Source organism: Myotis lucifugus, unplaced genomic scaffold (assembly GCF_000147115.1).
Source record: "Myotis lucifugus unplaced genomic scaffold, Myoluc2.0 scaffold_173, whole genome shotgun sequence".
Taxonomy (NCBI): Eukaryota; Metazoa; Chordata; class Mammalia; order Chiroptera; family Vespertilionidae; genus Myotis; species Myotis lucifugus.
The window spans coordinates 2,527,977-2,553,048 of NW_005871221.1; the positions used below are offsets into that span (position 1 = coordinate 2,527,977).

The window sequence follows — 25,072 nt, forward strand, 5'->3', positions numbered from 1 at the left end:
AATATATTAACAAAAAAAACTCTAAAAACAGAGGATTCTAGAATGTTAACCTCATACCTAGGTTTCTATTATTGGTTCTAAAAGTGAACATAATAGAATTGCAGATGAAAAAGGAAAACTATTCTAACTTACCATTTTGACAGTAGTTCTCCCCATGTTTCAAGAATTTTTTCTGCACATTCTTTGGATACATCGCCGGATCCACTCAATAGGGGTTCATCATTATCTTTAATAAACAAAACACACACAGAAAGATAACAGAAGTGGCTATGCTAGCCAGAAGAATGACATGGAAATGGAACAAATTTGAAAGATTTTACTGGAAGCATAATTTTTCTTTTAGTATACAGGTATAAATACAAAGAAAATAAAAATGATCTTAGATGGAATGTTGTTGTAATCTATCATTCTCTTGCTTTCCATACAATAAACAATGTAATTGTATACTGACATTTGTTTACATAAAAACATCAAGAGTTAAAGCATAGTCCTGGCCAGTGTGGCTCAGTTGGTTGGTGCATCGTCCCATGAACCAGAAGGTCTTGGGTTCGATTCCTGATGGGGCACATGACTAGGTTGCAGATTCAGGGAGTGTGCGGGAGACAATCGACTGATGTATCTCTTTCTCCCTCCCTCCCTCTCTAAAATGAATTTTTCAAAAAGAGCTAAAGCTTCATTATGATCTAATCTATATTAAAAAAAGAGTCTGGAGTGAACTATGCTAAGATTTAGTAATTACTGCCTCTGAATGATGGAGTTATATTTTTTATCTCTTTTATGTTTTCCTGATTTTCTACAACAGCATACATTAATTTATAATATAAAGCACAAAACTATTAAAAAGGACCAAAATGAATCATTTCAAATTTAATTAAAGTAATTAGGAAAAGTAAATTCAAATATGAATTCTAAGATTGTAAGATATGAAGACAGTGAAAAAAGTGACACGGATTAAAGCATGTGAAAGGTACTGAAAAGTGTAATGAAAGTGGGGGGAAATAAGGATTCAGTATATACTTAATCAACCCTCTTTTGTGAAGACACTTGGGGAGTTTTCAACTTTTTGCTACAAATAGAATCAAGATGAACATATCTTGTTGTTTTCGCTGGGTATGTGCCCAGAAGTGAACTTGCTGGGTTTAAAAAAAAAAGTGCATACTTTTAAGGGTTTTGAAGCTTACTGACAAACTGCCTTTCAAAATGGTTTTAATAATTTATATTTCTACTGGTTCAGTATAACGGTACTTGTTTTCATATGTCCTCACTACTGTTTTTCTACATTTTCTGGTTTAACTTTCCTTAACAAAGTTTGGGGCTTTACATACCTGATAATTAAATTATAAACTGTTGTTTTTTTTCAAGACTCAGAAATCCATGATACTTGTTATTAACCTTTCTTACATTTGCCTTGGGCATTATCTGTTTAGATGATGAGATAGGGAAGAGGTCACACTGAATGTGAGACGTCTGGTGTAGATGGATGAATAGGGAAAAAAGAAAGGCTTGAGGGCACTAAGATAAACTTGTATAGTACTTTACTATTTGCCAGAATTGGCCCTACTTTCTAATGCCTCAACTAATTCTCTACTCATTAAAATGTCAATATGATACAACTCTTTGGGGGAAGGCAGCTACAAAAATGTACTAAAATTTACAAGATGACAATTCCTTCAATCTTACAAAATTTTCTTTTATTGTTTTGGATGCTTCCAACACATCTGAATAGTAGTTTGAAATCTGTGTTTAGAGCTCCATGCACCTAAGAGTGGGGAGTGGGCAGACAGTCTCAGTCACAGGATGTTGTTTCTGAACACAACCCGCACCCCCCCCACCCCTGCCGCCAGTCCTAAATAACTGCTGACTTTCTGCCCTGTGAGCACAAATGTCCTATGGATAAGGAGCCCCTGTAGAAGACTGAAGCCATTTCTTTCCAGGGAACTAACAGATCACAATATGACTGTTTCCCTGGTTTGTGTACCGGGTTAGAAAGAATTAGAAGATGGCATGGCTACACAGTCTTCTTCAGTCCCCATCAGCACGGTATATATACCGAGAATTGTTATACACCAGGGAAACAATGTGGGGCAAAGGACACACTCTCTTCCTTCACAGAGCGTGTGCTCTAAGTGTTTCCATTTCTGCCATGATGTCATTAGTCCTTATCTCTCCCTAGTTAATTAGGACTTCTGAACCCCCTCTATTATATTTAAAAATCTATGCCAGCTATAGATGAGAACTAGATGTCAGTCCTAATGCTATGGTTTAGCTGGGTCCAAATTTCTTTTTAACTGGCAGATACTCTTTAAATCTCTAGTATGGAGACTTGAGCATTCTCTGGTTTCACAATAGTGTCTTTCCTAAATTTGGTGGTTTTTGTTTTTATTGCTGAGCTTAAGTGGAGGAGAGTTCTGTAAACTTTTACTTGCTTTTCCATGTTAAGCAGTATTGACCTAGAGGGGACTCTGCAAGTCTTAAGACCACCAGAATATACAGTAGACAATCTCAAACAGCAGGAACAAGTTCACCTTTCCCAGTTTTAACACAGGAGTTAAGTTGGCTTTGCAAGGAGACTCTAAATTGTACCAGTGACTTCTCCAAAAATAATACATATGCTTTCTTTGCACTTCAAAATACTTCATGTGACCCAAATGCACAGAAATTTTGACAGACTAGAGCTCAGACCATGAACTCATAGACCTAAACTGAGTCCTTCCTGCTATTTCTAGCTGTGTGACCTTGGCAAACACACTTTTCGGAGATTCCATTTCCTTATGTGTAAAGTAAGGATAATAATGAATCCGTTTTTCAGGTTTTTTGTGTGAGGATTATATAAACATAGTATTATGTTATAAACAAAGTACCTGCCTACCACATATTAAGCTAGATTAGTAATTGGTGGCAATTAATATTACTAATAAATAATCCTAAATTGATTAGTCATAGGAAAAGTGGAAATTACAGAGAACAATGGGAAGTGGAAAGTCAGAGCTTGCTCTAAACTTGAGTAAAATCCATATAATGAATATTATTTATCTTAACCTAATCAATCATTACTGCCACCTCTGTGCCATTGTTAATGTACTTTCTTAGCCAGGAGTGTCCAAACCAACCCAAATATTCTTGCTTGAATTCTCCTTGAACTGTCCAACTCCCAGCTCAAAAACTACTCTTCATATGCTCCACACCACATTCCCCACAATGAAAAATGGATTTTCCTCTGTTTCCAGAACACTTCCTGTGAACCTGCTAGATGCTTCATATGATCTTCTATCATAAGCACTCTTTTCCCCCATGAAAAATAAAGCCCTGGTACAAAATTATAAATTAGAAAATGCCTCCCAAACTTTTATTCCCCCCACCCCCATTTCTCACTTTTATGTAGACTGACAGATTAGTTCATAAATGTAACCATTAAAAAAGAGGGAAAAACCCCAACTGGTTGATTCCTAATGTTTATCAGCGTAAACACCCAAATGTGTAAATATCAATTTGTATATTTAAGTATTTTGTGACATAATCATATGTGAAAGCCACTTTTGGCAAGTGGACTTGCCTCTGTGAAATGAATCTGATGAGATGAAAGCATTCAAGTGGAAGCTGTGTAAAATTTAATCTGAAAATGTGCTAATACTAGACTGATTCTTTAAAAAAGAACTAATTGTAAATCTCATTTTGTCCTACTTGATTACAATTATCTTAAAGAAGGTCCTGAGTTAATCATTTTGTGGATCTCCCAGTTTTTTATGTATAGTAAGATGTACATATTGAAAGAATTCCAAATGCTATGTCACATTATCAATTCCCTGATAAAATTAAACCCTCCACCTCAAAACAGAACTGAGGCTCTCCCTACAATTTACCTTCCTCTTCGTCATCTTCTGGAGGAGATGGTATCATTGAGCTCTGAGATCCAGACTGTGGCAGGCGAATGGAGGGGCTGGCTGTAGTTTTCCTCCTCTCTCTTTCTGACTCACTTTCCAAGCACACAACTTCGTATAAAGTGTCAGTGTTGCTCTTTCTCTCCTTTTGCTTTATCTTGAAGATGAAAAATATTATTTTATTAAGTGGTAAGATTCTTTATTTTTTAAACTGAGTACTACTTCTGACTTCATACAGGATATGAGAATAAAAAAGTATTACTTCAAATAGCTATACTAAAGGTAGCCTTTTCTAAATAGAAAAGTATATGTTTAGATTTTAAAACCCTTAGGAAAATAGCATGTTTATCAAGCAGGGCTCTAGTTCTGCAATTTTATTTATTGTCTAGAACAGCGGTTCTCAACCTGTGGGTCACGAACCCTTTGGAGGTCGAACAACCCTTTCACAGGGATCGCCTAAGACCATCGGAAATCACATATATAATTACATATTGTTTTTGTGATTAATCACTATGCTTTAATTATGTTCAATTTGTAACAATGAAAATACATCCTGCATGTCAGATATTTACATTACGATTCATAACAGTAGCAAAATTACAGTTATGAAGTAGCAATGAAAATAATTTTATGGTTGGGGGTCACCACAACATGAGGAACTGTATTAAAGGGTCGCGGCATTAGGAAGGTTGAGAACCACTGGTCTAGAAGATTATATCATCAAACATCTAACCAGTATTTAGTAAGTGTGAACTAGAAATTTAACCATTCTGTGGCTTCCAAGTTACTTTAAGGTATCCTTCAAAGTTTCCCTTATAAAATTCTACATGAAAAAAATGTTTTAAAATATTCTAAAATAAAGATTAGGACTAAGAAAGTCCTCTTATTTTCGTGTGTGTGTGTGTGTGTGTGTGTGTGTGTGTGTGTTTTTCCACTCCTTCAGCTTAATTGAAACAATGTAGGAAACTTTTCTTTAATTGAAAGCTACAACTAGGGGCGGGAGGAGAGGTGAGTGGCAGAAAAAAGACTAATATTATCAACAAAATTTTGATAACTAAAAATTGGTTTGTATTTTGGTTTTACTTTGAGGTAAACACTTAACAGTTTAAGTGGACCTAAATTAAAATTAAGAACATGGAATAAAAAACTTTACCAGTACAATATTTAAATATATTAAAATTGTATATCACAGCCAGTTTAGGGAGCTGGGGAAAAAAAGGAGTGAAATACAGAGCAATAGGACAAGGCAGAACTGTAGGAAAAGACATAGACAACTAGAAAGGTGGCTACACCAAAGAGAAAGACATACACGCATCAAGTAAAAATACAGAAATTGGGGGAGGATAAGAAGTTCATTAGGTACAGAAATACCAGGCAGAACAGATTATATCATCTCAATGTTCATTTGGGTTAAGAAAAATTATCCCATTCCAAGATAATGGCAACATGTCCTTTCAATATCATCCTGAAGCAATGTTTAATACAGAAGTTGGTAAACTTATCTGTAAAGGGCCAAATAGTAAATATTTTAGGCTATGTGGACCAACAGTCTTTGCCACAACTACTCAACTGTGCTATTACGGTGCAGAAGCAGCCAAAGACAGTGAGTGTGGCTGTGTTCTGAAAAAATTTTACAAAAACAAGCACCAAGCCAGATCTGACCCATAGACTGTAGTTTGCAGACTTTTTTTTCAACATGTCCACCCATTTTTGACTTAGCTACTTACTATTAAGGACCCAGACTCTGTGAAGTTATATATTATCCTGTAGATTTGTGTCCAGTAGATATGCAAATGATTTGTGTCCAACAGGAAAGATAACCCAAAGGTTACCTACAGCAGCGGTTGCCAACCTTTCGGACCTCACAGACGACCCGTGGTCCATGGACCACCAGTTGACGACCGCTGACCTACAGGATATTCACCAGTTTTCTTTTTAACCTAGCACAACCTTTTTCTAATTCTCTTTTTAAAGGAAGAACTAGATAAACTCAAGTTCCTCAAAACTTAGAACCAGTTTTACCGTCTTGTTTCCCTCATTACTTAATGAACTGAATTAAAATCTTTGGCACATGTTCAATTTAAATTTGGAATTATTTTTAACTTTTATATATTTTGATAGGAAACAGGATTTACTTTTGTTGTTATAAGTAACTCTAAAACATTAGTTAATTGTTATCTGAAACAGCTTAATGAGCTATTAATGATCTTTAGCAGTGGAAGAGCTCTAGAATAGCAAGCATTTTCCTATTTTTTATCTTGAGAGGTACAGTGGTTTAGTGTGCATGTGGCTATATATACATATACACAGCAAACAGAAATAAGAGGCCCAGGGTTCCAGTATAATTATACTAATTACTTGACTACAGGCATTGGCCACATCATTTAGTCTTTCAGGCATCAGTTTATCAATTTATAAATAACAATTTTATAAGAGGTTTTAAAGTCTCTTTGGCAATTAAAGTTCCATAATTCCATAGTTTTAAGAATGCTTAGTTGGCCTTTTACTCACCTTATGTAACTGTTGGAAAACCTAGTCTTTAGACCAATTTCTTCCTCTTTTAGTAAATGATATCTGAAAGTTTAAATCTAAAAAAGCAATCTTTCTTTCCCTAATATGTTTCTTCTCTAATATGATGCCATCTTAATATAACATTCCCCACAGTTGGGAAGACTTCCAGGCTAAAAAAGAATTACTGAGTCATCAGATAAATTTAGTAAAAGAAAAGAAGATTCCATTTATAAACATGCATTTTTTAAAACATTTCTATGATTGTTTTCCCATACAACAATATAAACAATATATAAATTTTTTAAACTTGGCCTGCTGTTCCTTTTTAATGAGAACTGCAAAGTACTTAAAAATTTAAATTATGCCTGGCTGATATGGCTCAGTGGTTGAGCATCAACCCATAAACCAAGAGGTCACCAGTTCTATTCCCGGTCAGGGCTCATGCCCAGAGGTTTCGGGTTGATTCCCAGTGTGGGGGTGTGCAGGAGGCAGCCAATCAATTATTTTTCTCTCATCGATGTTTCTCTCTCTCCCTTCCTTGCTCTCTAAAAATCAATAAAAATTAAAATATATTTTTAAATGATATATTTAGCAAAAAAAAATTTAATTATGCTTAACTTGATTTAAGTAAATACTAAAAATACTCTTAAAGAAAGACAAAAGGAACACATCGCAATCAAGAAAGAGCCCTGATTAAGGCTCCTAGAAAGCTTAGGTATGTATCTTTTTCACACAACATCCCATAAAATCTACTATTTTACATCTTTGGATCTATAAAATGAGATTACTGTCTTCATTGGATCACTAAGAAAATTACATAAGACAGAAAAAGTGAAAGTAGCTAATAGAGTGATGAACACAATATATTAAGATGGCATCAATTAATGGTAGCTGCTATTACTTTTCTCTTTTCCTTTTTTAAGAGAATTTTATTTATTTATTTTTTAATGGAAACATCTTTTTTAAAAAAATAATTATTTTAGAGATAGGAAGGGGGAGAGGGAAAGGGAAAAAGGGAACGAGGGAGAAAAGGAGAGAGAGGGTGGGAAGAGAGAGAGAGATATTTGTTATTCTACTTACGCATTCATTGGTTGAATCTTTGTATGAGCCCTAACAAAGGACAGAACCCACAACCTTGGCCTATCTGCAGGATGCTTTAACCAACTTAGCTACCCGCCCAGGGCTAAATTTTATTTTTCAAGTATGGTTTACACTCAATATTATTTTGTATAGTTTCATGTGTACAGGATAGTGGTTAGATAAACAACATTCCCCTGATATTTCCAGTACCCAGCACTTTATGAGGAAAAACTCTCAACCCAGCATCCTATATCCAGGGAAAATATCTTACTGGAATGAAAGTGAAATAAAGGGAAACTTGGTTCTTCAAGAAGAAATGAAGAGCAACAAAATTGATAAATGGGTAAAAATAAAAGACAATTTTTCCTCTTAATACATTTAACATACATATGACCTAAGTGATACTCAGATTAATGATAAATCAGACTCAAAGTGGTTTCTCCTTTCTTATTTCCTCCCCACCCTCACTCCAATATTTATAGAAAGGTATGGTACCTGTTTTAGTTTCAAAAAGAAATTTTCAGTAGTACTACGTTTGCTGAAGGGCCAGAATAACCTTTCATTAGGTGAGCAAACCCGGACTTTTGTCTCTAGAAGAAATCGAACAGGCTCCTGTACTTCTGTTATTACCAAATCAACAGCTGTGGTCATAAACAACACTTTATCTAGAGAGAGGGGAAAAGCAAATTTAAGAAATGGAAATATATTTTCTCATATAATTAATGTAAAAGTAATTACTTTTATTATGAACTTTTAAGATATCTTAAGGTATTGCATTAACTAAGAATCTAAAATAATCAGATAATTTACTGTTTTGAAAATTTATATTCCATATTGAGAATTCTTTTCTTGGGTAGATTCTTTAAAGTGGAATTAGTACAGAAGAGCAGTATACACTTTACAGCTAATGAAATGTACTGTCAAACTGTTTTACAATAGTGATATATGTCTTCTTTATGCCACTCTCACCAAGGCTAGGGTTTCTAAACTTCTAAAATCTTAGTTAACAATGGTAACTGTTTATATCCTTTATCTATTTACCTATAATGCTATGAATAATAAGAAAAAATAAAGGGGAAAAATGCTCAATAAGAGGGACTAGTTAAGCAAATAATGTTACATTTTCAGGATATGACATTATCCAACCATTAAATGACTTTTGGTGAAGGTGCACACTTGAAACCTAATGACCAATGTCACCTCAATAAATTAAACAAAAGACACTTGGGAAGAGTATGAAATATGTTTAAAAGGTTATTTATGCACAGAATATCTGAAAAGCTACACAAGAAACTGGTCACAGTGGTACCCTATAGAGTACGACCCTGGGGACTGTGGTAGATTTTTACTTTTCTCTATATAGAGTGTCCCCCCAAAATGTATACACACACTTTGAATAATTATAAAGGCAGTGATTATTAAAATATATTTCATTTTCAAAATTGAGCTATCAGCTGTTAAAGTGGATATACATTTTTGGGGGATACCCTGTATATCCTCTGAATTTTTAACCACATGTGCCTGTATTATCTCTCCACAAAAGTAAATAAAATTTAAATGCCTATAAATAAATGAGTACATAAGTAGAAAAGGAAGCAGGGAAAGGAAAAATAAGTGAGGGGAAAATGATACTTTGTTTACACGTCAAATTTAATAATAAAATAAAGAACTATTAAAATTTTTTGGTTTCACTAGAATTAGGTAAGCACTGGATACTGGTCAAATAAGTGGGCCTAAGGTTTGGGTATCTTTGTAGGACTAAAATTCTATCCATAATGACTGCAATCTTGATTACCTTTAGGAGTTTCTTCATTTACAACTTGAAAATGTGGAGATTTTGGATTCCAACTCCCAGTGATAACATAAGACTTTCCATCTGAACTTTTGCCCATAGATTCCTAAAGAAAAGAGTAAAACAAACATTAATGCCAAAGTAAGGAAACAACAGCGAACCCCCACTTTGCTGCCTTTAAAAATATAAGAATGAGAATCAAAGAGGTTTTTTTAATGGTAGAAGTGTATTTGAATAATTACAGTTAAAATTAAAGATGTTCCAATTATTTGTGCAATTGTTCCTGAAAATGTATACATAAATGCCATAAATCGTATCAACCTGTATAAACATTAGAGAAATTTATTACCTAAACCTGTATGTTGAATTCCTCTGTCAAATGATTAATTACTATATACATTTTAGAATTGAAAATATTACATATAATAGAACTAATACTAATACTACCTACTTTTATAAAGCTCATGATAGTTTGCAAACAATTCTCTCACAACTTTTCTCCATTGATTCCCACATCAAATTTACATGATAAACAAAAATTATTCACTAATACAGTTAAGAAGCTAGTAAATATCAAGTCAGAAATGTCCGTATCTTTTTTGCTTTACAGCTTACAAGAACACCTCATAAATGTGCTTTAATTTTAGATTCAAATAAGAAAAAGTGAAACAATCTTTATTGAATAGTGTATAACTTAAAAAAAAAAAAAGTCCTTACCAAATCTAATAAGTGCATGTCACTATTTCGTACATCCTTTCCTGGGCTAAGGAGAAGACCAAAACACCTGCAAAGAAAGAACTGACATAAATTTGGAAAAAAGAACACAAAAAAGATGTTTAAAAAAATTCTTACTGGTGGAGAAAAAGGACACACTAAAATTAACAATAAATTACTATTGCCAAAATAATCCCCCTTACTTCATTAATTCAGAGAAGCATATTCTATGTTTGCCTTCTATTATCACATAAAGTAAGCATACTTATGAATGATTTATGGAAGTTATTTCAAAGTGAATGAAATAGGCTCTGGACAGGTAGCTCAGTTGGTTAAGAGCATTGTCCTAATATGCCAAGGTTGCAAGTTCAATCCCTGGTCAGGGCACATACAAGAAGCAACCAATGAGTAAGTGGAATAACAAATTACACGCCCTCCTCACCTTCCTCTCTAAAAATTAAAAGAAAAGAAAAATTTAATTACAAAAAAATCAAAGTGAATAACCAAAAGAATTCCCATGGGTATAAAACATTTGCAAATATATATTTTTTCTCATTGAAGTATAAATTTTTAGAGAGAGAAGAAGGGAGGGAGGGAGGGCGAGAGAGGGGGAGTGAAACAGCTATAGGCAGCCCACCCAGGGATCAAACCGAAACCATTTGGTGTATGGGGACAACACTTCAACCAACTGAGCCACCCAGCCAGGATGCAAATACATTTTTGAATACAGTATGTTACTCCACTAGATTGATAAAAACTAAAGTTCATATTTAAGCTAAATTTACAAGAAATGCTTACCTTTCAATGGCAAGTTCTTTATTAGTTGTTTGTTGCACATAGATGACAATCTTTTTATCAATTCCTTGGCGTAGTTTAAAGCATTGTCTGTCCTTATCTTTAGGAACTGCACTGTAGAACAACATAATTCATTATTTTTGCAAAGTATTTTCTTGTGACATATACCAGAACACTTTTTGTTATATTACGAAAACCAGGTACAAGAAAGAATCACAGATTCTATTCTTTTTTTGCGTCTGGTTTTCATATCATAACAGATTTTTCTAGACTCCTTTACTAAAATTCACCGATTTTTTAAATCTGTGTTATAAAATGTCCTTAAATTGGTTATTATGTAAATGTAGAGAAGCTTCAAGCTAATTTTATTTCTTCATAGCTACCTTTTAGTTTGAGTAGATATTAAGAACTCTCATGTAGCCTTTTATAGTATCTCCTACTAGTTCTATTGCCATTAACTTGAAGTTTACAGTAATAAGACAATTTAGATTTGCTGCATATTGGCTGCATCTGCCCCTTGATGTGAAAATAACATCATTACTGTATACTGTATGTAATCCACTACATCATTTATAAAAGCTAGAAAAACCACTCCTCCATCCCCTAAAATGTGGCTTTAGTTTTTTTTCATTTTTGTTCCTGTAAAAATTAAGTATTTATAAAGCACCTAGCATCCAGCACACAGCTGCTCAAAAAAAAGTTTTCTTTCCTTTCTTTTTAATCACTGGTTTTGACAAATAAATTATTATTGCCTTATTTGTTTAAATATGTAAGAAAATATACTTAATCATAGATTCTTTGAATTTCGAATCAAGGTGCTTTCAAAAAATCAGAGAAGAAGATATGGCCAACAGGAAGATGTTGCCTATCACTTCCTTAGGCAGTGATAAGCTAATTGTAAACCTGTTAAATACAGGCATACATCATTTTATTGCACATTGCTTTATTGTGCTTTGCAGATAATGCATTTTGAAGGTTTGTGGCAACTCTGCATCAAGCAATTCTATTGGCACCATTTTTCCAAAAACACTTGTTTACTTTGTATCTCTCTGTGTCCCATTCTGGTAACTCTTGAAACATTTCAAATTTTTCATTATTATTATATTTGTTATGGTGACCTGTGATCAGAAATCTTTAATGTTACTAATGTAATTGTTTTGGGACACCACAAACTGCACCCATATCAGATGGTAAACTTAATCGATAAATGTTACGTGTTCTCACTGCTCCACCAACTGGCCATTCCCGTCAGAACTCCCTATTTCCTGAAACACATATTGAAAGTAGTCCAATTAAGGACCCTATGGTGGCCTCTAAGTGTTCAAGTAAAAGGAAGAGTCACAATCTCTCACCTTAACTCAAAAGCTCTAAATGATTACACTTAGTGAAGAAGGCACATTGAAAGCAGAGACAGGCTAACACCTAGGCCTCTTGCACCCAACAGCTAGCCAAGTTATCAATGCAAAGGAAACATTCCTAAAATAAATTAAAAGTGCTACTCCACATGAATGATAAGAGAGCAAAACAGCCTTATTGCTGATAATGGAGAAAGTTTAGGGGGTCTGGATAAAAGATTAACCAACCACAACATTCCCTGAAGCCAAAGCCTAATCCCAAGCAAGGCCTTAACTTTGTTCAAATCTATAAAGGCTTACAGAGGTAAGAAAGCTTTAGGAAAAAAGTCTGAAGCCAGCAGAGGTTGATTCATGAGGTTTAAGGAAAGAAGCCATCTCCGTAATAAAAGTGCAAGATGAAGTAGCAAATGCTGTTGTAAAAGTTGCAAGTTATCCAGAAGATCTAGCTAAGATAATTAAGGAAGGTAGCTCCACTGATCAACAGATTTTCAATGAAGATGAAAAAGCCTTATTTTGGAAGAAAGTGCCATCTAGGGATTTCATAGTTAAAGACAAGAAATCAATGTCTGGCTTCAAAGCTTCGAAAGACAGGCTGACTCTCTTGTTAGGGGCTAATGCAGCTGATGACTTCAAGTTGAAGCCAATGCTCATTTCCATTCCAAAAACCTTAGGGCCCTTAAGAATTATGCTAGCTCTGGCTAATTTGGCTCATTTGGTTGGAGCATCATCCCATGCACCTAAAGGTCACATGTTAGATGCCCACTAAGAGCACATACTCAGGTTGCAGATCCAATCCTCAGTCAGGGTGCCTACAGGAGGCAACAGACCCATGTTTCTCTCTCACATCAAAGTCCCCCCACCCCACTCCCTTCCTCTGTGCTCTATACATAAAACAACAAAACCCAGATAACAACATATCTGTTTACAACAGAGTTTAATGATTATTTTAAGCCCACTGTTGAAATATCCTGCTCAGAAAAAAGATTCCTTTCAAAATATTACTGGTCACCCAAGAGCTCTGATGGAAATGTACAATGAGATTAATGTTGTTTTCATGCCTATGAACACAACATCCATTCTTCAGTCCATGGATCAAGGAGTTATTTCAACTTTTAAATCTTATGATTTAAGAAAACACATTTTGTAAGACTATACCTGCCAGACAGTGATTCCTCTAGTGCACTGGTTCTCAACCTTCTGGCCCTTTAAATACAGTTCCTCATGTTGTGGTGACCCCCAACCATAAAATTATTTTCATTGCTACTTCATAACTGTAATTTTGCTACTGTTATGAATTGTAATGTAAATATCTGATATGCAGGATGGTCTTAGGCGACCCCTGTGAAAGGGTCGTTCGACCGCCAAAGGGGTTGCGACCCACAGGTTGAGAACCGCTGCTCTAGTGGATCTGGGCAAAGTAAATTGAAAACCTTATGGAAAGTTCACCATTCTAGATTCATTAATAACATTCATGATTAAGGGAAGAGGTCAAAATATCAATGTTAACAGGAGTATGAAAAAAGTTAATTACAACCTTCATGGATGACTTTGAGGGGTTCAAGATTTCAACGGAGAAGATAACTGCAGATGTGGTGGAAATAGCAAGAGAATTAGTATTAGAAGTGGAGCCTAAAGATGTGGCTGAATTGCTGCAATCTCATAATAAAACTTTAACCGATAAGTAATTGCTTCTTATGGATGAGCAAAGAAAGTGGTTTCTTGAGATAGAAACTACTCCTGGTGAAGATGCTGTGAAAACTGTTGAAATGACAACGAAGGATTTAGAATCCTATCTAATAAAGAGGGAATATGTAAATTGACCATCACTCGAGAGAAACCAAGATGGCGGCATAGGTAAACACCTGAAATTGCTGCCTCGCACAACCACTTCAAAAATACAACTAAAAGACAAAACAGACATCATCCAGAACCACAGGAAGGCTGGCTGAGTGTAAATTCTACAACTAGAAGGAAAGAGAAAAGCACACTGAGACTCAGAGGAGGTGCAGAAGTAAAGTACAGAGGTAAGGAGGCTTGAGCGCGCGTGGAAAGGAGCTGGCAACAGAGGACGCCAGTGTCTTTTGCAATCGGGAGGGAGGCACAAGTTCCCGACGGCCCTGACTCCAGTTCCGGGTGAGTCTCTGGGGACCCAGACTCGTACGGGGAAAAACTGGACTGTCTATCAGCGGGAAGAACTCGAGGGCGGCTTTCTCTCAGAGGTACTTGCAGCGATTACCAGGACACTGAGACACGGGACCTCTTAGGGCAGGACTGAGGATCAGCCATAGCTGCTTGCTCCACCCTGTTGATTTCCTGAGTCCCCGCCCCACCCAAGCTGTGTGCAGAGGCTTTTGCATTATGAATGGGCTGGCCCTTTGAGATCTAAAATTACCTAACAAACTGCAGCTGGGTCAGAAAGACCCAGAACATCCAAAAGAAGGCCCAAGGCCCCACAGCAGCTTGCACTGCTTCACAGCTGGGCCTCATCTGGGCACCTCCAAAACCCAAACAAGGAAGAGGAACCTGCAGATCTCTCCATAGCTCCTGCTGGGTAGCCTCAGGCAGAGGCTAAATTAGCACCTCCTTAGAAATCCAAGAGCCTGTGTACCCAGTGGTCAGATTGGGACCATCCAGATTACAACTCCTCAGATCCATAAGGGACACACTCAGGGGGCAGACTCAGTGAGCACCAAAGCCCCACTGAAGCAAGTCTTGCCCCATAAGGGTGTCTTCATCACAGAAGTTCTCCCACTGTAGACACAGCTGATTCTCACAGACAATTGGCCTGGAGGTCAATTCCTCCCAGTGATACCAACAACAATCAAGGCTTAACTACAACAAGACTGTACACAAAGCCCACAAAGGGGTGCACCAAGACTGTACACCCCAGGTAATTTGGGAGGGTGAGCCACTGGGCCTTATAGGACACCTAGCACAGAAAGCCACTCTATCAATACAGGGAAGCATAAAAAATACGGAGACAAAGAAACAGATCACAAATGACAGAAATGGAGGAAAGCAAACTACTGGATATAGAGTTCAAAACCACACTTATAAGGTTTTTCAAGAATTTTCTAGAAATCGCCGATAAATTTAGTGAGACCCTCAAGGATATGAAAAAGGACCAAATAGAAATTAAGCATACACTGACTGAAATAAAGAATAATATACAGAGATCCAACAGCAGACAAGAGGATCCCAAGAATCAAGTCAAAGATTTGAAATACGAAGAAGTAAAAAACACCCAACCAGAAAAGAAAAAAGAATCCAAAAATATCAAGATAGTGTAAGGAGCCTCTGGAACAACTTCAAGCGTACCAACATCCGAATTATAGGGGTGCCAGAAGAAGAGAGAGAGCAAGATATTGAAAACCTATTTGAAGAAATAATGACAGAAAACTTCCCCTATCTGGTGAAAGAAATAGACTTACAAGTCCAGGAAGTGCAGAGAACCCCAAACAAAAGGAATCCAAAGAGGACCACACCAAGACACATCATAATTAAAATGCCAAGAGCAAAAGACAGAGAGAATCTTAAAAGCAGCAAGAGAAAAAAAGTCAGTTACCTACAAGGGAGTACCCATACGATTGTCAGCTGATTTCTCAACAGAAACTATGCAGGCCAGAAGGGAGTGGCAAGAAATATTCAAAGTGATGAATAGGGAAAACCTACAACCAAGATTACTTTACCCAGCAAAGCTATCATTCAGAATTGAAGGTCAGATAAAGAGCTTCACTGATAAGAAAAAGCTAAAGGAGTTCATCAACACCAAACCAGTATTATATGAAATGCTGAAAGGTATTCTTTAAGAAGAGAAAGAAGAAAAAGGCAAAGATAAAAATTATGAACAACAAATACATATCTATCAACAAGTGAATCTAAAAATCAAGTGAATAAAAAATCTGATGAACAGAGTAAACTGGTGAATATAATAGAATCAGGGGCATAGAAAGGGAGTGGACTGACTATTCTCGGGGGGAAAAGGGGTGTGGGAGATGCAGGAAGAGACTGGACAAAAATCGTGCACCTATGGATGAGGACAGTAGGTGGGGAGTGAGGGCGGAGGGTGGGGTGGGAACTGGGTGGAGGGGAGCTATGGGGGGGAAAAGGAGGAACAACTGTAATAATCTGAACAATAAAGATTTATTTTTAAAAAATCCCAGTAAGATTAAGGGATGGAGACTCAAAAAAAAAAAAAATAGACCATCACTCCAACACACAAGATGGCTGCCCCCATGTGGACACAAAATGGCTGCCACAAGATGGCCAGCAGGGGAGGGCAGTTGGGAGGGACCAGGCCTGAAAGGGAGGACAGTTAGGGGTGACCAGGCCAGCAGGGGAGGGCAGTTGGGGGTGACCAGGCCAGCAGGGGAGGGCAGTTAGGGGCAATCGGGCCGGCAGGGGAGCAGTTAGGCGTCCATCAGGCAGGCAGGCAGGCAGGCAGGCAGGCCGGCGAGTGGTTGGAGCCAGCAGTCCTGGATTGTGAGAGGAATGTCGGTGGATTGGGCCTGAACAGGCAGTCGGACATCCCTCGAGGGGCCCATGCACGAATTTCGTGCACCGAGCCTCTAGATATAAAAGCCTAAGTGACCGTTAGGACGAACGACCGGAACGACAGGTTTATCAGTCACTATGATGCACAGTGACCACCAGGGGGCAGATGCTTAATGCAGGAGCTGCCCCCTGGTGGTCAGTGCACTCCCACAGGGGGAGCGCCACTCAGCCAGAAGCCGGGCTCAGGCTGGCGAGCACAGCTGCAGTGGCAGGAGCCTCTCCCGACTCCACGGCAGTGCTACCAAGAGGCAGCGGGAGGCGGAACGGGCCAGCATGAGCGCAAGCAACGCAGGGCTGGCTCAGGCTCCACCCTGGATGCCTGCCGCTTGGCACCTGTGGGGATTGGGCCTAAACCAGCAGTCAGACATCCCCCGAGGGGTCCCGGATTGTGAGACAGTGCGGGCCAGGCTGAAGGCCTCCCTCCCCTATGCACGAATCCATGCACCGGGCCTCTAGTATTACATAAATATAACGTCTAAGCAACCGTTCAACCGGTAGCTATAATGTACACTGACCACTAGGAGGCAGACGCTCAATGCACAGGCATGGAAACATGGAACAGACTGATGAATCTCAGAGGGAAGGGGGGAAGGAGAAGGGCGGGAAGAGATTAACCAAAGATCTTATATGCATAACTAGAGGCCCGGTGCACAAATTTGTACACCAGTGGGGTCCCTCAGCCTGGTCTGCGGGGATAAGGCCAAAACTGGCAGTCTAACATCCCCTGAGGGGTCCCGGATTGCAAAAGGGCTCAGGCCAGGCTGAGGGACCCCACTGGTGCACATGCACCCAGCCTCTAGTATTACATAAACTTATGGAAAATCAGTGGCAGGATTTAAGAGGACTAACTCCAATTTCAAAAGAAGTTCTACTATGGGTAAAATGCTATCAAACAGCATCACATGCTACAGAGAAATTGTTTGTGAAAGGAAAAGTCAATTGATGCAACAGACTTCATTGTTGTCTCATTTTAAGAAATTGCCACAGCCACCCCAACTTCAGCAATCCACACCCTCATTGTCAGCAGCCATTAATATCAAGACAAGACCATTCACCAGCAAAAGGAATTTGACTCACGAAAGGCTCAGATGATTGTTAGCATTTTTAAACAATAAAGTATTTGTAAATTAAGATATGTAAATTTTTAGACATAATGGTATTGTACACTTTGACTACAGTATAGTACAAACATAACTTTTATATGCACTAGAAAACCAAAAAAAGTATGTGACTTTTGTTGCAATATTCACTTTATTGCAATGATCTAGAATAGAAGCTCTAAAGGGAATACTAATGATATAGTTTAAATCAGCTTAAGAAAAAAGTTGGAAATATTCTTAAAATGACATTTTACCAAAATAATCCCCTAGTCTCCCATACAACACTTTTTCTAGCTCCTTTGTTCTCAAAGGCAAACATCTGCCTATGGCAATCAGTCAATATGCAGGAAGTCTGAATTGTGTCTTATTACTAAACAACTTCGAGAGAATGGCAACAGAACCATTAGAAGACACTATAAAAAGCCACATGAGAGCTCTGAGTACCTACTCAAACTAAAAAGTGGCTCTGAAGAAATAGAATTAGTTTGAAGCTCCTCTACATTTATATAGTAATCAATTTAAGGACATTTTATAACATCGAGATTTTTTTTAAAAAAATCAAAGAATCTTAGCAAAGAAATCTAAAAATGACAAACATGTACACAGAAAAATTTTTGCATACAAAACTGTTAAATATTTGTGGCTGACAGAATTTTCAACTATAATGATATACATAGGACTCAATTTTCAACTGGCAATAGGTACACTCATTCTTTATGTTCAGTGGATGCTGAAACATAAATATTCAGTTGACTCTTGACTAATGGGCGGATTAGGGACACCGAACACCTGCTCCCAACCTACAACTTGAGTTGACCCTCTGTTTATGTAGATTCCCAAATATGGATCGCAATACTATTGTTGATTCACAGTTGTTTTATCCATGGATGCGAAATCTGGTGATAAGTAGGTTATGCTTATTGAAAAATATCTGTGTATGTGTGGACCCACACTGTTCAAACCCATCAAGGATCAACAGTAATATTATCTCTCAGCACCATTTAAAATATCAACAATGGAAATAAAGTTATTTTTGGTCTCCTGAGTTTGAAGGGCAAGAAAAGCTACATTAATAAGAAAAAGAGTGCAGAGTGGAAGTAGTGGAAGTTTACTCACTAATCTCAGAGTACCTAATTTATATTTTTGGTCTTGTCACCGTATAATTGAATGCTTTCAACCAGGTAATTTTACATTTAATTCCAATTGTGTAAATTAAAAAAAATTGAGGTCCAGGCTTAACTCCCCTGGGTTTCTTTACATACATACAAAACAAGGACAATATTAAATAGCTAGCCTATCTAATGGGGTTAGATTAAATAAGACAAAAAAGAAGTCATCTGAATGGTATCAATGAAAATGCCCCACCTTCCTAAGGGCTAAAGTGAAAACCCTGTTTCTAATTTTAATAATGTAAGAATTATACTTTTTCAAGAATGAAAAGAAGAGCATTAATCCTGGCCACAGGACTTTGCCTACATTTATGTTATGGTAAAACCACATGTTAGAATCACTGGATAAATGGAACTGGTTTTGACAAGTTCAAATCTGACAAAAGAATACTTTTCAATGATTTCATCACTATTGTTACACAACACTATTTTCTACTATAAACTACAAATTCAGAAAAGCTATGCAACAAAAAGAGAGCAAAGTCCTAACAAATGTGACAAGCAAATCTGACCATCCAGGAATTTTCTGTATAGCATCTCCTTGGCATGAAGGTGAATAGAAATAGAGATATTTATACTAGTAATTGTGATCATTCTACCTTGAATACGACTGATTGCAGAAGGAAGTTATTCTAGTGCTTCTCCTCTGAGATATCTTAGAAATCTTTCCTGTTCCTAAGCAGAATTTATAACAGGAGCTACATAAATATCTTTAATAAAGGAAAACAATGTAGTTAAAACTGCTTTGTTTCTTAAAAAGGAAAAGAATTATTACAAAGTTTATAGGGAAGGAATGCATACTACAGGAAGCACCATGACACAGTTTTGCTCTGAGAATATAAATAAAGCTAATGAGAAAGCACAGAGCACCATGCCTTACACAGTGCATGAATCAAAGTTGAAGCTGCATTATACACTAAATTGGCCACCAGATGGCATGACAATTCCAAAATCTTTGAAGGGAGACTAATAGTTATCAGTTTTCCAAATGAATTAGTACCAGTGTGCCTTTTGATTTAAAACAAAATTTGAAGTTAACATTTTCATGTAATTTCACTTTATCCATTTTATGAAGTAGTTATAGAGAAAAGAGACTTCTATATGCAATTATTAATTTTAATCCCTAAAAGTACCAATTTTCTGATATGGGCTATGGAGAAAAAATCTAATCATCTTACAACTATAATATTTTATTTTAAAGTATGAAAGGATCTTACTCATTTTATAAGTAAGGAAACTATCGCCAGGAAATGTAAAGAAACTTGGAAAAGCTCACACTGTTAATAGTAGCAATAATTAAACTAAATCTAAGTTTTTATTTCTATTACAGGGTTCTTTTCACTACTCAAAAAAGTTTAATTTTACTTAAAAAGCCAAACCATTTATTTCTGACCTTATATGCAAGGTTAGACTTCAGTCACAGATCTCACTTGTCTCCTTCCAATGTGTTCAGATAAACCTTAGTGGTAAAACTTGATTTCAACAGCCTTCAGATCTTTAGATCATTAAAATAAAGCAACCAACCAATACCAAAACCAAAACCAAACCCCTGACAAAACAAATCCAGCTGACTTAGTTTCTGTCATTATTATCTTACTAAAAGAATATAATAATGGGACATTTCCCCACATTAATTTTTTTTTTCATTCTTCAAATGTTACCTCTGCAAATTTGCCTATTTCTTTTCCTTTATCACTTACATTAAAAAAACAAACTCCACCTATTAAAGGCAATCATTTTATAGTATGAAAGCTATATAATCTGACTAGGAGTTTTCCTTGAACCACAGATAATATAGCAGGGTAATACAATTTCAAAAATAAAATAAGATGCCCTACCTAAAATAACCTTTACCATCATCTTCTTTTATTTCTAAAGACACAGAGAAGGTAAAGATGTCACTGTCAGGAGTCTGGGGTGCAGCAGTGGCTGAAAGCGGGGTCTGCTTGGCAGAACGGCGGAAGGCAGTGGCAAAACTGTAGAGTATCCGGCTTACCTACAACCAGACATGTTAGAAAACAGGCTGTTATCACAGGAAATAAAATACTTTTATTAAGACTGAAAGTTACCTATTTTGTCAGGGAGAATAATTCCTTTTTTTCTATTGATTTCTTTTTTATAATTATTCTTTAATTTCAGCTTATTGAGGTATAATTGACATAAAATTCTAAGATATTTAAAGTATGTACTATGGTAATATGATATACCTATACATTGTGAAACCCCAATGATGAATTAACACATCCATGTCATCTTTCCCCCACCCCTTGGTGAGAACATTTAAGTTCTACTCTCCTAAAAAATTTTAATTGTAGCCCTGGCCGGTTTGGCTCAGTGGATGGAGTGTCGGCCTGCAGACTCAGGGGTCTCGGTTTCGATTCCGGTCGGGGGCATGTGCCTTGGTTGCGGCGCGTCCCTAGTGGGGGGTGTGCGGGAGGCAGCTGATCGATGTTTCTCTCTCATCATCAATGTTTCTGGCTCTCTGTCCCTCTCCCTTCCTCTCTGTGAAGAATCAGTGAAATATATTTTTAAAAGGGGGAAAAAAATTTTAATTGTACAATGCAGTATTATCACCTGTAGTCACCATGATATACATTAGATCCTCAAATTTTATTCATGCAAGTTTGTTCTCATTTACCAACCTCTCCCTATTTCCCTTAGCCCCCAGGCAATTTCTCTTCTACTCTGTTTCTATGAGTTTGACTTTTTTGTTATTTAGATTTCCTATTGACATCTTTTGGTAAATAAAAATAAGTACAAAAGTTTAGCTCTAAAATAATCGTTTGCAAATGTGTCATTGCTGGAACCACGATGCCAATTTAACCCAGCCAAGAAGCAGCCAACTGGTCTCCTCTGACACTCTCAGCAACAAGGTTTTGGTTAACCTACCTTTTAGCCCATTCATATTTCTGTCCATAAGGCTGGAATAAACAAAACACTTGCAGAGAATTTCATTTGGCTCATAAGTGACCATAATAAATACTGCACACAGTGAAGGTAAAAGTGAAATTTCATTTGCAAACAGTATTTGCTTAAGGACTTACAGCTTCTTGTATTTCACATCGGAAGACATGTATCCTAAAGAGCTCTGCATTGTAATGACTTTCAGTGAAAGCAAAACAGTCACTTTCAGGAGTTCCATCATGTCCTCTGACACAGAAGAGGATTTTGTAGATAGGATAGTTTGCTATTTCAGTGTTTGTCTGAGGATCTAAGAGTCTGTCCAGAAAAAAATATATAAAAAGATTAGAGGGATTATGGACTATTTTCACTATATCTATATTATGATTTGAGACTCATCTTTCTAGCAGGAAGTTCATATATACCTTTAGTGGAATTAGCTAACCACATTAATTTTAAGTCTTGATAATTAAGTCACATATGGATTCCTAAAGTTATTGATTACATAATTTCATTATATTAAAACTACATAATCCCCATATTTTAGGGAGGCAATCAGGAAGGCATAAATAATATCAGTAAGTACATATGTTTCTTATATACTCTGTAACTAAAAACAAGAACAATGAGTAAATTAGTCTTATCAGAATTATTAAAGATGTGCTTCTCATTCTCTCCTAAAAGAATGACCTAATCTGCTTTCTTATCTACTAGAGGCCTGATGCACGAAATTCATGCAAGAGATTCAGCCCTCGCAGCCCCTCACAGCCTTGGCTGGCCCTCGCAGCCCCAGCTTCATCCGAAAGGTAATCTGGAAGGTCATTTGGCTGTTTGGTCTAATTAGCATATTAGCTCTTTATTATATAGGATAATAATAAAAGCATGATATGCTAATTGTACTAGCCGTCATTGGGGACGAAGCTAGGGCCAGAGGGAAGCCCGAGTCCCGGGTGCATGCTGGCAGCAGGAGCAAAGCCCGGGCCCTGGGTGTCAGAGGGAAGCCGGTGCTGGCAGCCGGGGGAAGGAAGACCTACTCTTGCACAAAATTCCTGCATCAGGCCTCTAGTTTAAAATAAAAAGCTAGTGTGTTAGTCAGTGTAAAACACGTTCTTTTGACTCACGGCAAATAAAGGGAGAGAGACTGTACAGAATGTTAACACTTAAGAAAAAAAATCATTAATAAAAATTTTAAAATGCCATGCATTGCCCTAGCTGGTTTAGCTCACTGGATACAGCGTCGGCCTGGGGACTGAAGGGTCCCAGGTTCGATTCTGGTCAAGGGCATGTACCTTGGTTGCAGGCACATCCCCAGTAGGGGGTGTGCAGGAGGCAGCTGATCGATGCTTCTCTCTCATCGATGTTTCTAACTCTCTATCCCTCTCCCTTCCTCTTTGTAAAAAATCAGTAAAATATAGTTTAAAAATAAAATAAAAAATAAATATAATGCCATGCATTGAAAATCAAAGAAAGGTCATTCATTCATGAAATATTTATGTGATACCTACAACATTCCAGGCTCTGTTCTGAGCACTGAGGAGACAACTATAAAAGGACTAAAAAGAAACTATGCCACTTCAACAATATGCAGGGGCATCTATGGGGAAGGCCTGTGCATAATGGAAATCTGTAAAAGGGGAACTAATCCAGGTTCAAAGGTACTTTGATAAAACTCTAACTCTGGCTGAATAGCTCAGTTAGTTAGGGCATCATCCTGATATGCCAAGGTTGCAGGTTCAATCTCTGGTCAGGCACATACAAGAAGCAACCAATGAATGAAAAATAAGTAGAGCAACAAATTAATGTGTTTTGTTTTTTTCTCTCTCTCTTCCCCTCCCTTCCTCTCTCTCTCTAAAATCAATTAAAAAACATTTTTTAAACTCTGAAAAACAGGACAAGAGAAAATGGTTTTCTTATATCTTTACAGAATTAAAATAGAACAAAGCATAACTTCCGTCAGGGAAACAACTACAGAGTTAGAAGCATATAGAAATGAGTGCTAAAGAAATTTTATTAAAAGACCAGGAGAGTATTATGCTAAGAGAAATAAGCCAGTCAGAGAAAGACAAGTATCACATGACCTCACTCATATGCGGAATCTAAAGAACAAAATAAACTGATGACACAATAGATCCAGAGACACAGAAACAGGGAACAGACAGGTGAATCTGACAGAGAAGGCAGGGGTGGATGGCTGGGAAGAAATTAACCAAAGAACTTATATGCACACATATGCATAACGTATGGACACAGACAATAGTGTGGTGAAGGCCTGAGCCAGGGGTGCTTTAGAAGGGGTCAATGAGGGAAAAACAGGGACATCTGTAATACTTTCAACAATGAAATTTAAAAATTTTTAAAAACTTAAGAAGAAAAAGAAAAGTTTTACATCAGCCCTGGTCAGCATAGCTTAGTGGTTGGAGTGTTGGCTGGTGCACCCAAGGGTCGTGGGTTAGATTTCTGGTCACGGGCACATACCAAGTTGCAGGTTCGACCCCTGGTGCTGGTCAGGGCGTGCAGGAGGCAACAATCCATGTTTCTCTCACATCAAAGTTTCTTTCTCTGTCTCTATCTCTTTCTCCCTCCCTTCTACTCTCTCTAAAAAATATATATATCAATGAAAAAATGTACTTGGGTGAAGATTAACAACAACAAAAGTTTCACATTAATAAATATAATTAAAATTAGGATTTGTGAAATCGTTCTTTAAATACTCCAAGAAAAATTACATATGCATATTTTTGAAATTTTGAATAATTAACTTACTTCTATCCCCATACAACTACAACTCTACTAACATGAAAAGCCAAAATGCTTCTGAGGGTCATGATATAAAACTAAGTGAAGAAAGCATGTTACAAGATGGTATGTATATTTCTACTGTTAAAAAGTTTGATTCTAATAGTTCTATTAAGTATACATGCATATATATGTAGTTATATACACACGTATATAAACATATACACATACAAATACACAAAGAGGGTCTTGATAAACTAAGATGTAACTGTTTATTAATAGAAATAGAATTGAGTATTTTCCTGAATTTTTGCTTATTTATGTTTTCTGATTTTTCTGAAATCAGGGGGAAATGTTATTTTATTTTAGCTGTGTTCATCTGATTATTTAGAATTCTGCATTTAGCTAGTTTCTATAGATATTTGTTGTTATTGATTCTATAAAAATGTAGAATATAGTTAGTATAAAAATAGCCATTTCTAGAGAC

The 25,072-nt window shown here is 36.8% G+C and overlaps 1 protein-coding gene across 11 annotated transcripts in view; it reads right to left on the reverse strand.

Annotated features, from left to right (window-relative positions):
* Window positions 1–25,072, reverse strand: part of RABGAP1 (RAB GTPase activating protein 1) — a 130,689-nt gene that overhangs the window by 64,147 nt on the left and 41,470 nt on the right. For 9 of the 11 annotated variants that reach the window (XM_023760148.1, XM_023760147.1, XM_023760146.1 and 6 more), the window contains 8 exons: window positions 21,993–22,167; window positions 20,787–20,944; window positions 10,774–10,884; window positions 9,979–10,045; window positions 9,265–9,367; window positions 7,965–8,134; window positions 3,861–4,035; window positions 133–226 (listed from right to left, as the gene is read on the reverse strand). In XM_023760148.1, coding sequence (XP_023615916.1) covers window positions 133–226; window positions 3,861–4,035; window positions 7,965–8,134; window positions 9,265–9,367; window positions 9,979–10,045; window positions 10,774–10,884; window positions 20,787–20,944; window positions 21,993–22,167 — 1,053 coding nt within the window. Of the gene's footprint in view, window positions 1–132; window positions 227–3,860; window positions 4,036–7,964; window positions 8,135–9,264; window positions 9,368–9,978; window positions 10,060–10,773; window positions 10,885–20,786; window positions 20,945–21,992; window positions 22,168–25,072 lie in introns of those variants that run through there. The other 2 variants (XM_023760152.1, XM_023760153.1) reach the window with 2 other exon arrangements.